The sequence below is a fragment of the Panthera uncia genome, chromosome B1 (genome assembly GCF_023721935.1).
Source record: "Panthera uncia isolate 11264 chromosome B1, Puncia_PCG_1.0, whole genome shotgun sequence".
Lineage (NCBI taxonomy): Eukaryota > Metazoa > Chordata > Mammalia > Carnivora > Felidae > Panthera > Panthera uncia.
Window position 1 is genome coordinate 158,951,532 of NC_064811.1, and position 16,947 is coordinate 158,968,478.

A 16,947-nucleotide genomic window follows, 5' to 3' on the forward strand; every position below is an offset into this window, starting at 1 on the left:
ATGGTTTGGTTTGCTATGGTAAGGATGGGAAAAGGGTAAAGTGGTGTTGCAGACACTAGTCATACTGATCACTTGGCCATGGAATAAGAGAACAACCCCAACAGGTAGAGAAGAAACATCTTAGTCTCAGAGGTCAAGGGTGGGAGGAGAGTCAATTAAACTCTTGGCTTTCACTCACAAGACACATGACCTGGCCTTGCCAATTCAGAATGCTTTGATGATCTTGTCCCAGACTATCACCAATTCCTTTAACCTAAAGGTTGGATACCCATTCTATTAGGAAACCATAAGCTGAGACTTGTTAACTGTAGAGGTAGACAGCTTCTGCCCAGATAAACTTTTGAGCACTGATATGGTTCCTCTTAGCCAGCTACATTTTATTAACTCTAGAGATCTGCATTTACTACCTTATAAGGGAAAACAAAACTTTCTTGTGTACTCTCCTCAGGCCCATAGCTACTACTCTGATTGCTAGATCTATCAATTCACTGACCTTCTTGAAAACCTTTAGCTGGTTTTTTTAAGCAGTTTCTTGTTAGTTTCTTTTTTAAAGATTTTATTTTTAAGTAATCTCTATACCCAACGTGGGGCTTGAACTCACATCCCTGTAATCAAGAGTCACATTCCACCAACTGAGCCAGCCAGGTGCCCTCTATTAGCTATTTCTTTAAATACTTTAGATATTCTAAGATTACCTCCTACATGTCCCTTCTGGCATTTATGTTTCTCTTACATTAATAATCCTGCCTTTCAGTTTCCTAAGAACTGGACCCCAATCTCACATTAGCAAAACGCTGCTGAGATTCCTACAAATGTCTTGGCAACAATGATTTCTCCCAAAATAGGCCAATGTATTGGATCTAGGCTTGCTAGTATAGCCAAATTATTTTTCTCTTCAGAAAACTGCAGGCTGCTTGGCAGCAAATGGTTAAACATATTCAAAGGTTTGCCTATCAAAAGAAATACATAATTGGTTTACTTTTGTACTCATTTCCTATTTCTCCTATCAAAAAAATTTACCATACTTAATGGCTTAAATAATACATGCATTATTTTATAGTTCTGGAAGTCGAAAGTCCAAAAGGTGTCTTACCTGGACTAAAATTGAAATGTTGAAAGCTGTGCATTCCTTGGGAACTCTTGAGAAAATCCATTTCCCTACCTTTTACAGCTTCTAGAGGCCACCTGCATTCTTTGCTTAATGGAATCTTCATCTTCAAAATCACAGTACATCTCCAAATATCATTTTCACGTGTCCTCTGACTCTGACCTGCCCCCTGTCATTATTACATTGGACCTGCTCAGATAATATAGAATACCTAACACTCTCAAAGTCCCTAACTTGATCATATCTTCAAAGACCCTTTTACCATGTAAGGCAAAATTACAGGTGCATTGCACATATAAACAAACTGCCGAAAAAATTCCAAATATATTTTGAGGCATACACGTGAACATTTCCATGTGTCTGCTCTACATGTTACAAAATGCAGTTGCTACAACTATTCTTTCTGGCTTATCCATACCATCATTTCCATAGATCCTAATCATCACGGAGGTGACCCCAATTCAATATGGCAGGATACTAAGGGCAGGAACACCAGCAGAAAAGAATCACTGGGAAATGATGGATTATGGTTATCAAGGGTGGCACTAGGGTAGAGCAGGCAAGCCACCTAGGACTACAAATTTTTAGAAGGCACACACTCTAAGGCCATGCAATTGCTGACTCCACATGTTTCATGGAAGTGATGGTTCCAACTGGCTACCTTAGGAAACATTCTTCCCTAAGGAGGGGATTAGACCGTGGAGAGGAGAGGTGGAAAGCTGGCAGCTGGAGGCTCCAAAGAGGACAGAGAAGTTTATCAGCAGGGTCTGAAAGCCAATAACTCCCAAAACAAAGGGAGCATTCCAAATCTAAAGGTGCTAACCTGTGAAAAAGAGACAGGAGCAATTCAGGGATTTCTGGTTTCAGCTGTGACATGTAAAGAGGCTGGAAGTATCACTCCCACCTTAACTAAAGAAAAAAAAAAAGCAGAACGAAGGCAATTGAATAGGGAATGATCTTTTGTAGATGTTGCTGGAGTAACTAAATGTGGATATGCAAAAAAAAAAAAAAAAAGAATTGACATATAGACTTTTATCTTTTCTGCAAAAATCAACTCAAAATGGATCAGAGAAAAAAAGTTAAGGAGAAGGGAAAGAGGATAGCATAAGTGAAGCACAGGGGAGTTTTTACCGTGGTGAAACTATTCTGTGTGATCTATAATAGCGAATACAGGTCATTATAAATTTTATCAAAATCCTCAGAATTGTCTAACACAAAAAGTGAACCTTAATGTAGACTATTGAATTTAGTTAATTATAGTGTATAAATACTGGCTGATCCACTATAAGAAATGTACAAGAATAAGATGCTTATAATAGAAAAACTGTATGCTGGAATTGGGGTAGAGGGTGGGGTGGGTATATAGAACTCACTGCAGTATCTTTTGGATTTTGTTGTAAATCTATTACTATATTTTAAAAAATCATAACTTATTTTTTAAATAGATTGAAACTATGCACAGGTAAAACATACATTCTGCAAATGTATGTTTGTGCTTATTAAAGACTGGAACTAACCTGGCTATTGGTTTTTTTATGCCTTTTATGTATTTTTGTTCTTGCATTAGTTTTTATCACTTGATAACTTTTTTCTTGGTTCTCAGATATGACACACATTCATAGTTTCTGTAATGATTGGATCAACTAAGAATGACCTATACTCCTAAAGTATTTCAAAGTTGTAAAATGTTGCATACAAGGGAAAAATAAAGAAGTACTGTCTGGGACTGGGGGAAGTCATGGATAATTAGAAGCTTGCATTATACTACTAAGATAAACAAGAAGTAAACACCATTGTTCCCAGAGTGAACAACAAATTAACCATAATTAAAATATTTTTCCATGAATGACCTTTGGCATATAGTAATGGGTATAACTAATACTTTTTATACTATTGTGGGACCAAATTCATTTTAATTTCATCAGACAATGCTTAGAGATCACAGCTTTACTGCTCTGGGTTCCCACAGTGATGGGCCTTCTCTGGATTATATTAATTCTTGTAAAATGTGAAATACTATCAAGTATGTAGACATTCTGCCACAATGATAACATTTTTATGTGGCCTGCACTGAAAAACTATTTTGTGTGTGTGCTGCATGATATTTAATATTTAAACATATATGACTACAGATAGACTTTATAATCCAAATAATATTCTTTTTTAAAAATTTTTAACATTTATTTATTTTTAAGAGATAGAGAGAGCACAAGTGGGAGAGGGGTAGAAAGAGAGAGGGAAACACAGAAACCGAGGAAGGCTCCAGGCTCTGAGCTCTCAGCACAGAGCCTGACGTGGGGCTTGAGCCCACAAACTGTGAGATCATGACCTGAGCTGAAGTCGGACACTTAGCCAACTGAGCCACCCAGGCTCCCCCCAAATAATATTCTTGATATGCTAGTATATAAGTCACCAAAAAAAGCAGCTAAGTTTCGTTGGGGTAGGTGGAGTTCAGCAACAAGATCACTGAAGGCAATCCAGGATAATGGGGGTTAGGGGAGAAGAGCCCTTGAGCACTATGTCTGATTAGGACCCCATGCAATTGCAGGCATCTCAGACCAGTACACAGCTGATTTCATCCACTGGCCCTGAATTTCCTTTGATATTCACTGGCACGTTGGAACCAAAGAACTTTATCCCATAGTTATATAATGAAAATGTATGATTCTGATATTCTCATTAAAAGTTCTTCATGAAATAATCCAATGTAACAACAATACAATCTGATTGGGTGGGAAAATCCCCAAAAGTTCCACTATAAACAGATGGGCCCCTGACACTGGTAAACTCCACAGACAGGAAGCTGTTTACCCATAAGAAACAGATATCACCAGCCAACCTACTGCTTCACCTGAACCACTTGATCACGGGGTCTTGCCAACAAGACTCATCTCATGCCCAGAAAATGTACTTTACTGGAGAAACAGTGTACCTCTGAGCCTTCTACCACATTGATGATAAATTGCTAATAATTTACAGAAGTGAATGCTGATGAAATAACCAAAAACTGTATGAAAGATATGCACAGACCACTCAAGAATAAAACCCAAAGTCAGATACTCTCAATTCAAAGAAATATACATATAAATAGCTCAGGACATAGCACATTCACCTACTGATGCATAGCCTAGAACAATGCAGGTACATGTGCAGCAGAAGACATGTGCCAGGAAAGACACAACTGCATGAATCTTAATAGTAAAAAATTCAAATAAACTTACATTTTCATTGACACAGAACAAACTATAATATTAATAAAATACTAAAAGCAATGAAAACAATTGGACTAAGCTACATTCAAAAACAGATGAACTTTGCAAGTGTAATATTGAGTAAAAGGCCAAGTGACAAAATGATATAAGCCATATGGTTGCTATGTAAAGGTAGAAAACAGTCAACCAAAGTATATTGTGTAAGGATGCAAAAATAGAAGAAAAACTGTGTTGAAGAGTAGTAAAGCAGTGAAATTGTAAATGATGATTGGAAGGAAGGGGCATCTGATTGGGAAGAGACATACAAAGAACTCCTTTGGCAGAGGTAAGATTTGTTTTGAACTGAATGCAAATTATTCAGGTGTGTGTTAAGTATCTGTTTGTTATACCCTTCATTCATATTTCATGTGTATTATATATTACAATGAAATGGTGAGTATGACATAATTTTTTTTGATAAACAAAAGTGGGCAGTGAATTTTCCTATCAAGAGAACAGTCCTAAAGTATATTTTAAGGAATAGGATATAATTCAAAAGGACATTATTTCAGAAAGAAACTTTCACATGCAAAAAAACCCTTAATAAATAAAAGGACTTGTAGGGGAAATAAAGCAACTGTTTTCTGAATACAATCTCTGCAGTAATAAAGATGACAAATTAAATATTTTGTAAAAATGTCATGTAAGTTATTGGGTTGTTGTGAGAAGTGAGATGATTCATTTTCAGAAATACCAAATACAAGCTGTGCTGACTAGTTAACAGTAGGTTTAACCTATTAGAAATATATATGAGCCCCGTCCCCTCCCCCGACACACACACACACACACACACACACACACACACACACACACACCATAATGGAGTCCCAAAACTTCAGACACCTCACTTCCTGGTTCTTCCATTCTCCATTTCGCTGGCTTATTTCTTTTCAGACTTTGCAATGAGCATGCACCAAAGAACAAAGGAGAGATGGAAAGTCTCTATCACCTCAGGGAATGTACATTTGTTCCAATCAGACTACTTTTTGCCTTACATGGGCATAGGGACATCCAGGTAAGGCTGTAATCTCTGTAGTACTCAGCCAATGAGGAGCCAGGGGAGGGACATGCATGCTAGCAGATAAATTGTCTGCTGTAACTGCTCTCAGTGTGCCTGTCCATCAGACACCTGCTCTTGCAAGAACATTGATTAAAGCCTCGTCTCACTGTGCTCCGAGTTTCCAGTGTCCCTCTTTTGACTGGGTCAGTGAGCTTTTTCTAACAGTTGTAAATCCTGTTATTTTGGGGTAATGTGGTCTAGATATGGTTAAACATTACATATATATGGTTAAAAATGCAAATATAATCACTAAAGGGAAATTGAAAATACATATCCACTGAATCACTAGAAGAAATAGTGGAAGAAAGAATAACAAAACACATAGACCAAAAGAAATAAAAAAAAAATTCAATTGGAAAACAAATGTGGCAAAGTGAACACAGAAAACATAAACATTTTGAGACAAGTAAAGTTATAAATAATATGTAAGAAGTAATAATAGCTACATGTAGTGAGGTATCCTGGAGGAGATTCTGGGACAGAAAGATGCCATTAGGTAAAAACAAAGGAAATATGAACAAATTATGGACTTTAGTTAATTAAAAGAATATTCAAAAAGTAATAATCATGTTTAAGGGGATAATCTTATAAATCAAAGACAGAGTGAATAATAAATTAAAACCAAACATAGATATTGAACTTAATAGTACAGAAAAACTAAATGTAAATAGAAAATTATCAGGGAAATACCAATTAAAGAAAGTTATTATGTGTACAGATACAGATGTATGCCAGACCAGATAGACTTTAAAACCAAAAGAAACATGAGATAAACAGATTCAGTATTTATTTAAAGGCAAAATGTTAAATTTCTAGGAAGATATAAAAATTGTAAATATGTTTGCACCATATAAAAAGCTACAAAATATATAAAGCATGAATTAAGTAAATTATAGTGAGAACTAGGCAAATCCAACTCTATAGTTGAAGGTACCAACATTATTTCTTAAGTACTGAGAATTCAGGCAAACAAAACCAATAAAAATACAGATGTGAGTCATTCACTTAAAAATTATAATGCAATCAAGTATACAGAATTTTGTTCCAGTTAGTTTACATCTTCTCAAGCAAATGTGAAATATTCAAAATTATCTCCATTTATAAGTATATGAAAGCAGTCACAACAAAATTCAATGATTACTTATCTTACCAAGCACAACTAAAAAAAAAAATAGCAAAAAGCTAAATAGAACAACACATCAAGACATTATTAATTAAATTCTGTGAAGTCAAAAGTTAAAATAAATGAAGATCTCACAAATGCAGGAACAGCAATTAGGAGATGAGGAGGTAAACAGCAACACACATTTAATAACTTAGTGAACCAATGCAGTCACTTTGGAGGAATTCAGGAGAGATGATTGAGGTGATAATTATAGAACTGATGTTAACATTGTTTGTGATACAGAAAGGTAGATATTACCATTAATGTTTACACAATGAAGAAACTCTACCTCCTCTGTTTTTTTTTTAAATTTTTTAATGTTTATTTATTTTTGAGAGAGAGACAGAGTGTGAGCAGGGAGGCGCAGAGAGAGACAGAGACACAGAATCCAAAGCAGGCTCTAGGCTCTAGCTGTCAGCACAGAGTCCAATGCTGGGGTCGAATCCACCGACTGTGTGAATTTCATGACCTGAGCCAAAGTTGGCAGTTTAACCAATTTAGCCATCCAGGCACCCTGAAAATCTACCTCTTTAATCCACGCTACACTTACCTGCTACTTAAACTCTTCAAATGCTTTAAATTCAAGATGAGTCAGTTATCACATGCCCCATATCTCCCTTAGATATCTGATAAATGGTGGAGCTTTTGAGAAAAAAAAAAATCTTTCCTTTTTATATCACATCTATAAGTCTACACAAGAAACACAAAGAAAAATCTTTATTTAAAAAAATTAATGTTTATTTATTTTTGAGAGAGAGAGAGAGACAGACAGACAGCACGATCAGGGGAGGGGAAGAGGGAGACAGCAAGACACAGAATCCGAAGCAGACTCCAGGCTCAGAGAGCTGCCAGCACAGAGCCCAACATGGCCCGAACCCACGAAACACAAAACCATGACCCAGAGCCACAGTTAGGCGCATAACCGACTGAGCCACCCAGGCTCCCCCAAAGAAAAATCTTTAGATAAGCAATTAATGTCTATCACTAACCTGTGAAGGACCACAATCACATTCCTCAGGCGGTTCCAAAATACCATTGCCACAGAGTGTATTTTTATCTTGGTAAGACACTTCTGAAACTATTTCATTCTGAAGACATCCAAATTCAGGCTGTGAAACCATACGGTTAAATTCATTCATGCTGCAACTGCTAAAAAACTTCACACCATGGGAATGTCTAAAAATAAATTATATTCTTCAGACAAATGGAATAAAGTCAGTTTTAAAGAAACCCTCTTCAACAGAGTACTATGAATTCTACATTTCACTTACTGGAGAGCCAAGGAGGGGAAAATACTATTTTCCTTAAGTTTTTATTTAAATACCAGTTACTTAACATACAGTGTCATATTGGTTTCATGTGCTGTTATTTTTAATACAAACCGTAAATAAAAGCAGTGAGTCCATTTTTATTATAATTCCATATAATAGACATCTACCACATAAAGGAAGTTAAAATGACGAGTTCAAATATATTAAAACACTTTACAGTGCTTCACACACAAAAAGCTCTCTTTAAGAATATCTTATTTTTACTTTTATTGTCAACGTAAGTCATAATTACTTATAAAAATGAAATGTACTAGGAAATTTATGTAAACTGAAGGAATAAAAAATGGTTGATTATGCTAATGAAAAACAAGGTTATTTATTCTTTGGTATCAAAATCAATCAGTTAAAATATATCAACATTAAGTATATAAAATCTACAAGCCCTAGATTCTTTTTTATTTTATATTTGTACATTTCTAAGTGTACTACTTAATGGACTTTAATTTTGTAATAATCTAAATCTTACATAAATAATACAATACAGTTCAAAGAATAAATTTTGTTTCCTGAAAACAGTTAAGAATAACTGCCAAAAACAATGTTAATAACTCTAAGTATTTTAATGTATAATTCTTGTATAGAAATGAATTCTCCTTAAGCAGACCCTTCAAAATCAGGAAATAGTGGTACATTACTATTACCTAATCCTCAGATTCCATTCAAATTTCTCCTTCTTCACAATATTGGCACTTTATAGCAAAAGGATCCAGTTCAGAATCAACCATTGCATTTACTTCTCCATATCTACATTTGTTATCCACATTTGTTGTTGAATTTCATAACCTTGAAAGGGTTTATGATTATAGGCTGATTATTTGCTAAAATGTCCCTCAATTTCAGTGCCTAGGTGGCTCAGTCAGTTAAGCATCTGCCTTGGACTCAGGTCATGATCTCATAGTTCGTGAGTTCAGGCCCCAGGTCAGGCTCTGTGCTGGAGAGCTCAGAGCCTGGAGCCTGCTTTGAATTCTGTGTCTTCCCCTCTCTGCTCCTCCCCTGCTCACACTCTCTCTCTCAAAAATAAGTAAATATTTTTTAAAAAATTAAAAAAAAGAGAAACTGTTTAAAATGGCAATTTTAATATCAGTTTTAGTATCAGTTGTAACTTCTCTTTCATTTGTGGTTTATTTGGGTCCTCTCTCTCTCTCTTTTTAATATTTTTTAGAGAGCACAAGTGGGGGGAGAGGCAGAGAGGATGGAAGCAGACTCTGCGCTGACAGGTTGACACCAGTGAGCCCAATGTAGGGCTCCAACTCGGGAACCATGAGATCATGACCTGAGCTGAATTGGGACACTCAACCAACTGAGCCACCCAGGTGCCCTCTCCCTTCTTTTATTGAAAAGTCTGGCTAAATGCTTGTTAATTTTGTTTATTATTTCAAATAAATTGTTCTTAGTTTCCTTTTTCTTTTCTAATGTTTTTTTTTAATTTTTTGTTTTTCAGAGAGATAGAGCATGAGCCAGGGATGGGGCAGAGAGAGAGGGAGAGAGAGAATCCCAATCAGGTTCCTCATCAGCACAGAGCTCAGTGCAAGGTTTGATCCCATGAACCATGAGATCATGATCTGAGCAGAAATCAACAGTTGGATGGTTAATAAACTGAGTGACCCAGGAGCCCCTGTCTTTTCTATTGTTTTTTAAGCATATTTCATTTTTTCACTCATCTTTATTATTTACTTCCTTCTACTAACTTTAGACTTGATTTGCAATTGATTTCTAGTTTCATACTGTTGTGGTTGAAAAAGATGCTTGATATAATTTAAATCATCTTAAATTTATTGAGACTTATTTTGTAGCCTAACATCATCTATCCTGGAGAATGTTCTATATGTACTTGAAAAGAATGTGCACTCTGCCAATTTTGGATGGAAAGCTCTGTATATATCTATTAAGTTCATCTGCTTAATGAATCACTTATGGCCAATGTTTTGCTGTCTGGATGATCTGTCCACTGATATAAGTGGGGTGTTAAAGGCTCCTACTATTATTGTATTACTGTCAATTTCTCCCATTATGTATGCTAATATTTATGTATTTAAGTGCTTCTATGTTAAGTGCATAGCTATTTACAAGTATTACATCATCTTGTTCGATTGATCCCTTTATCATCATGTGATGACTTTTTTGTCTATTACAGTCTTTATTTTAAAGTCTATTTTGTCTGAGAGAAGTATGGCTACCCCAACTTTCTTTTAATTTCCATCTGCATGGGATATCTTTGTCCATCCCTTCCCTTTCACTCCATGTGTCTTTGGATCTGCATTGAGCCTACTGTAGGTAGTATATATGTAAATCTTGTTTTTATTTGTCCATTTAATTACTGTATACCTTTTGACTGGAGAATTTAGTCCATTTAGATATTTTATTGATAGATATGTACTTATTGCCATTATATTGATTGTTTCTTATTGTTTTTGTAGTTCTGTTTCCTTCTTCTGTCTTCTGTTGGTATTTGGTGACTTAGTGTTGTATTTGTGTTCCTTTCTCTTTATTTTTTGTGTATCTATTATTGGTATTTTTTTGTGGTATTTTTTGTGAATCTTTTGAGATTCATATGTAACATCCTATGTATATTGCAGTCTATTTTAAGTTGATGGCTGAGGGCTGAAGTTCAAGTGTGTTCCAAAAATACTACATTTTTACTCCCCCTGCATTTTGTTTTTGATATATTTTACATTTTATTTTGTATATAACTTGACTAATTATTATAGGTCTAGATGACTGTCTATGTTTGTCTTTTAACACTCATACCAAATACATGGGTGGTTGACTTCCTGCCTTTACTATATGTTTACCTTGAGTGACACTGCTTTCATTCACAGTTTCATTTCTAGTTAAGGCCTCTTCTTTTTCCACTGAAAGAATCCTTTTAACATTTCTTGTGATATCTGTTTGGTGTTGATGAACTCCTTTAGTTTTGCTTGTCTGAGGAACCCCTCATCTCTCCTTTAACTCAAGTGATAATCTTGATAGGTACCGTATTTTTTATTATAAATATTCCTTTCATTACTGTGAATATATCATGCCACTCCCTTTTGAACTACAAAGTTTTTTCCAAAAAAACCCCTGATAATCAGAGGAAGGTTTCCTTATACATAACTGTTTTTCTCTTGCTGTTTTTAAGATTCTCAGTTTATCTTTATATGTTGACACTATGATTATAATGGGTATTGCTCTCTTTGGGTCCATATTATTTGAGACTCTTGTTGCCTGGACTTGGATATCTGTCTCCTTCACCAGATTAGGTTAAATTTTCAGACATTATTTCTTCAGATGTATTTTCTGATCCTTTTCTTCTCTTCTACTTCTTTTTATTTAATGTTTATTTTATTTTGAAGGAGGGAGAGAGACAGAGCATGAGTGGGGGAGGGGCAGAGAGAGAGGGAGACACAGAATCCCAAGTGGGCTCCAGGCTCTGAGCTGTCAGAACAGAGACTAATGCAAGGCTCGAACTCACAAGCCATGAGATCATGACCTGAGCCGAAGTCAGACGCTTAACTGACTGAGCCACCCAGGTGCCCCTCTTCTACTTCTGAGGGTACCTATAAGTGCTAGTATGGCTGATGTTACCCTAGAGGTTCCTTAAAATAACTTCAATTTTTAAAATTATTTTTTTTCTTTCTGCTTCTCTGATTGGGTGCTTTCCATTATCCAATCTTCCAGACTGCTTATCCTTTCTTGTGCAACATCTAATCTGCTGTTGATTTCCTCTAGTGTGATTTTTTTTATTTCAGTTATTGTATTCTTCAGCTTGATTGATTCTTTTTTATATTTTCTATGTATTTGTTGAAGTTCTCACTGTGATCCTCCATTCCTCTTCCAGTTTGGTGACCATCTTTATGACCATTCCTTTGAACTTTGCCTAGTGGACTGACTATCCATTTCACTTTTCTCAGGTATTGTCTTGTTCTTTCATTTGCAACCTCTAGTGCCTCATTTTGCCTCCTTCTGTTCATTTCTATGTACTAAGCAGTTATGTCTCCTGGTCTTGAAGGAGTGGCTTTATGCAGGTACTGTGGGGCTCAGTAGTGCAGACCCACCTGGACTGCCAAACCAAGTGCTCCAGGACTCTCTATGGGCTGTGTGCATGTTCCTGTTCTGGCTAGTCGATGACAGGTGGCCACCAGACATGCTGGTGAGTGGGGCTGTCCCTCAGTGCACATGTATATGAGTGAGGTTCACCTACAGACACATTGGTGTTTAGGGCTGGCCCTTAGCCCATCTGGGAGTCCTGGCCATGACTCTTAGAGGCATGCTGGTAAAGTGGCTGGCTTCCCAGTGTGGGGCCCTTGGGAGGGGCTCTGGTGGTGGCTTATGACACCCACTAGGTCTGGCAGGATGGGGGGCTGCTTGGGTGGCAGCTCTCGTACTGACCAAGGGTACACACCAAGAGTGGCGAAGGGGCACTGTATTGAATATTTGAAAGTTGCTAAGAGATTATATATTAAAAGTTCTTATTATAAGAAAAAAAAAGACTTGTTACTCCTAATGGTGACAAACGTTAACTGGTTTTCTGTCCCTTTGACTCTTTCCTCTCCTTCTGGGACCCCTATAATGTGAATATTGGTCTGCTGGATTTGTTTAGTAAGCGCCTTATTTAACTTCACATTTCAAAAATTATTTCTTTTTGTTGATCTGGCTATGAGTTCTACTACTCTGTTCGTGAGTTCATTGATCTTTTCTTGTGCTTCATCTAGTCTGCTTGTTAAATCCCTCTATTGAATTTTCAGTTCTGTTATTGTATTCTTCAGTTCTGTTTTATAATCTTAAGTTCTGTGACTTCTATTTGGTACTTTCTTCTATTTTATATCTCTGTTGATGTTCTCACCTTGTTCATTCATTCTTCTCCCAAGCTTGGTGAGCATCTTTATGACCATTACTTCAAACAAAATTTATTAGGTAGATTACTTATCGCTGTATTATTAAGTCTTTTTCTGATGTTTTGCCTTCTTTTGTTTGAAACAAATTCCTCTGTTTCTTGATTTTGTTTTATTCTCTGTCCACTGCTATGCATTAGATAAAACAGCCTTCTTTTCCAGTCTCGAAGGGGTGGCCTCATGTAGGAGATGAACCTTGCTATTCAGGCTTCTCCTAACTCTTGGTTGTCTCTCAAACTCTTGTGATTGTCCAAGCAGCCAATTTTAGTTTTTGGCTCCAAGTGGTTAAAGATGTACCAAGACCTTTAACTGTCCCAAAGGGGAGGATCTCAATAAGCACCTAGGTTCAGGGTGATTGGAAGCCAGACCCTCAAGCAACAGCTTTTAAAGTATAAAAATACACACAGTGCTATGGGGCTACAAACATATACCTTGCTGGCCAACAGAGCAAGGAGATGCAGAGATGTATACTGTGCAACATTCTCAAAACTTGGGGTACCAGATGATTATAAAAGTTCATTTTGAGGTGCCTGGGTGGCTCAGTCGGTTAAGCGTCCAACTTCAGCTCAGGTCATGATCTCACAGTTCATGGATTCAAGCTCCACATCAGTGGGTTTGAGCCCCACATCTGTGCTGACAGCTTGGAGCCTGGAGCCTGCTTCAGATTCTGTCTTCCTCACTCTCTGCCCACCCCCCACTCACGCTCTGTCTCTCTCTGTCTCTCTCTCTCACACAAAAATAAACATTAAAACAAATTTTTTAAAAAGTTCCTTTCCTGAGATCCCAGAGATCTTTTGTGAGTCAGAGAAAGAGCACAAAATGGCACATACTAGACTCCATTTCCAGAGTGCACCTTAGTAGGACTCTAAAGGTGTCCCAAACCAGAAGCCTGCCCCTCAGGCAGAAGCTCCAGGGCAAGCAAATAGGCCATTTCACAGAAAGTTTGGTGTTATGTTTCAGTCTGCTGTCTGTGTATTGCCACAAAAGTAGCAGCTGGCCGAGAACCATCTCTTAATTTGTTATAGTTCCATGAGACCCAGGAATGCAAACCTTCCTGGACACCAGAGCTAGGTGATATGTCAGGCACCTCTACAAATTTCTCTATGGAAGAGATTGGCACTCCAGAGTGCAACAGATGAAGACAGCCAAATTAGCACCTGCTGTCTTAAAAGTTGTGGTATCCAAGGACGATTCAAACCCTTTATTCCTCAGGGGAAAACTACTGGTTTCAGTTTTCTCCTGATTTGGGGTTGCATGTGAGGGGTGGGAATTATAGAAAGATATAAGATTGTGCCTTAGCCTCCCCTACCCACTCTGATATGGGTTTTTTTTCTCATTTGCCCAATATGTAGGAGTTCTTACTTAGTTTTTATATTTTTAAAGGAAAATGATCCATATATAGTTATAGATTTGTTGTGTCTATAGGAGGACATGAGTTCAGATTATTCTTATGTTGCCATCTTGAACCAGAACCCCTGCAAAAAATTCTTGGCATCTCCTTTTCTCTCAATTTTAAGAAACTGCTATAGATTATTATGAGAATCATCATTTCCAAATATCACTATATTCTTGCTCCCTCTGATATATTTCATATTCATTTTATAAGATAATTTTTATTATCCATACTGCATGAACCAATTAAAAATATATTTCATTACATTTATCATAAGATCCTAATTTCCACATGATGATTGCATGATCATGCTCTTTTCTGTATCACATCTTGGACTTCTTTCCATGACTCATTATTTATCCTCATTGCATGTTACTTCTTTTTCCTTACGTCTAAAACATTCTTCCTTATAGTCCCAGCTATATTTTTTTCACTTTTATCCTCCCCCCCAACCTCCTTAACTTCAGTCTGTCAAGCTTTACAATCTTGTTGCTACCCAAGTATTAGTTCATTTACTTTCACTGAAACTTTTTCAATGAGCTCTTTAATAACCAGATTCATTCTCTTTCAGATCCCAACAAAATTATTTCCATAATTATTCCTAGACTACTTTATCAGAATGTTTCTTCTCCCCATACTTTCCCTATTCATTTTCTTCTTGGAACCTATCATAAACCGTTTAGATTTTGTTTGTTTTTATGTCTACTTTTTAATTTTCTATCCCTGATGGACTAATGTATTTAGGACTTATCTATCTTATTAACTATTTGTAAATCAAACTAACACAATAACCAGGACACAGTAGATGTTCATTAAAATTTTTTTTGGTGAATGAATAAATTTTACTCTAAGATTCTAGTAAGCCCCAGAAAGTCATCATCAACATCCACTTTCTCTCTATACTAGAACGATTAAGCATAATTTCTATAATATCAAATGTCCACTTCCTTTAAGCATTAAATTAGCACATATTTGGTTAATAAGAAATATTCATAATCAGGTCATATTGAAAGAGATTGTACATTAAAGAATATTACAAACATTTCCCAAGGGAAGATATAGATTTGACAAAAATAAAACCTTACATTGCCTCAGGGTTCATTATGCATGTAGTTCCTGGACAGTAACAAGTGAGGATGTCATTATTATATGTTAATCCCAGATTAACTCCAAGCAACTGTGTCATAACAACTGAAAATGCCTCTAAAGTTATCATCTTTGGATACTAAATAGAAAAAAAAAAATCACAATTGTTGCCTAACTTGTTTATCTATTTTATCTTTTCAAGTAAATATAATGTATATAAGTTAAACTAGTATAACAAAGTTCATTATTTTCTTAAGAATATGGAAAAAATAGGCAAATTTTGTTATTATCTTTGAGTAATAGTATTTTTAGTCCAAATGGCATTGACAAATAACAAATAAGATTAATGCAATCTCATGTTTTAATGACATGCTACTGATTTAAATCTGAATTTTTTTAATGGAAAATAATAAGCATTGCTTCTGTAACTATATTACTTTTCATGTGAACAATTAGAAAAAAGTACACAGATTCTTAAGGGTTGGCTTGGCCATTAGTTTTGACTTCAGAAACAGTTTTAGGGAAGAAATCAAATTAACTTTCTTCTAAAGGCAGAATGTGCAAGCAGCATTTTTTTTTTTTTGTCTTAAAAACTAAAACTTGAGAAGTAGTGATGTCAGCAGCATGGAAATCCTTGGCAATCAATGATTTTTACATGATCTCTATACTTTTGTCTTTTATAGAATGTCACAGAATAATAACAATATAATACAATATAATATAATATAATATAATATAATATAATATAAATATAATACAGGATATAACAGCACTTAGCCTTTTCTCCAAATGGCTTCTTTCATTAACCAGTATCCATTTAAGATTCCTTTATGTCTTCAAATGCCTTGTGGCTCCCTTTTTAAATAACTGAATAATATTCCTTTATATGTATTTATTCCAGTTTTTTTATCCATTCACTTATTAAAGGATATCTTGGTTCCTTCTAATTTTTGCCAATTGTGAATAAAGTTGCCATAAATATTCATGTACATGATCTTGTGTGGATATAAGAAGTTTTATACTCATTTGGGTAACTGCCAAAGAGGACAGTTGCTGGATCATATGGTAAGAGTAAGAAATTGCCAAACTGTCTTCCACAGTGGCTGTACCAGTTTGCATTCCTATGATCATGAATGAGAGTTTCTGTTGCTCCACATCCTTATGTGTTTGGTGTAACCAGTGTTTTTGACTTCCAGTACAAAGCTGAAAAGGACTGGGAAGTTACATTCTTGCCTTGTTCCTGATCTCACTGGGAAAGCATTTAGTTTCTCACAATTAAGGTGTTAGCTGTAGGTCTTTTCTAGATGTCTCAAGTTAAGGAAGTTCCCTTCTAGACTTGGTTTTCTAAAATTTTGTCACAAATGGTGTTGGGATTTGTCAAATTCTTTTTCTGCATCTATTGACATGATCAAAGAAGTTTTCTAGTTTAGTCTAAGGATGGAATTGGTTAAATTAAATGATTAACTAGCCTTACATACCAGAATAAATTCTGAGTGTAGGTGTCAACAAGGAAATTTAAACTATTCTAAAAAGAAATTCTAGAGCGGAAAAATGCAATAAATGAGCTTAAAAATCCACTGGAGGTATTCAAAATTAGATTTGATCAGGCAGAAGAAAGAATCAGATCTGAAGACTGATCATTTGAAATCATCCAGTCAGAGAAGTAAAAAGAAAAAAAG

At 35.8% G+C, this 16,947-nt stretch overlaps 1 protein-coding gene across 4 annotated transcripts in view; it reads right to left on the reverse strand.

Moving 5' to 3' along the window:
* The window catches only part of LOC125923288 (A disintegrin and metallopeptidase domain 3-like), a 114,311-nt gene that overhangs the window by 45,393 nt on the left and 51,971 nt on the right, over positions 1-16,947 (reverse strand). For 3 of the 4 annotated variants that reach the window (XM_049631474.1, XM_049631475.1, XM_049631477.1), the window contains exons 11-12: positions 15,268-15,407; positions 7,574-7,760 (exon numbers count right to left, since the gene is read on the reverse strand). In XM_049631474.1, the coding sequence (XP_049487431.1) occupies positions 7,574-7,760; positions 15,268-15,407 (327 nt within the window). The remainder of the gene's footprint in view (positions 1-7,573; positions 7,761-15,267; positions 15,408-16,947) is intronic. The other variant, XM_049631476.1, reaches the window with a different exon arrangement.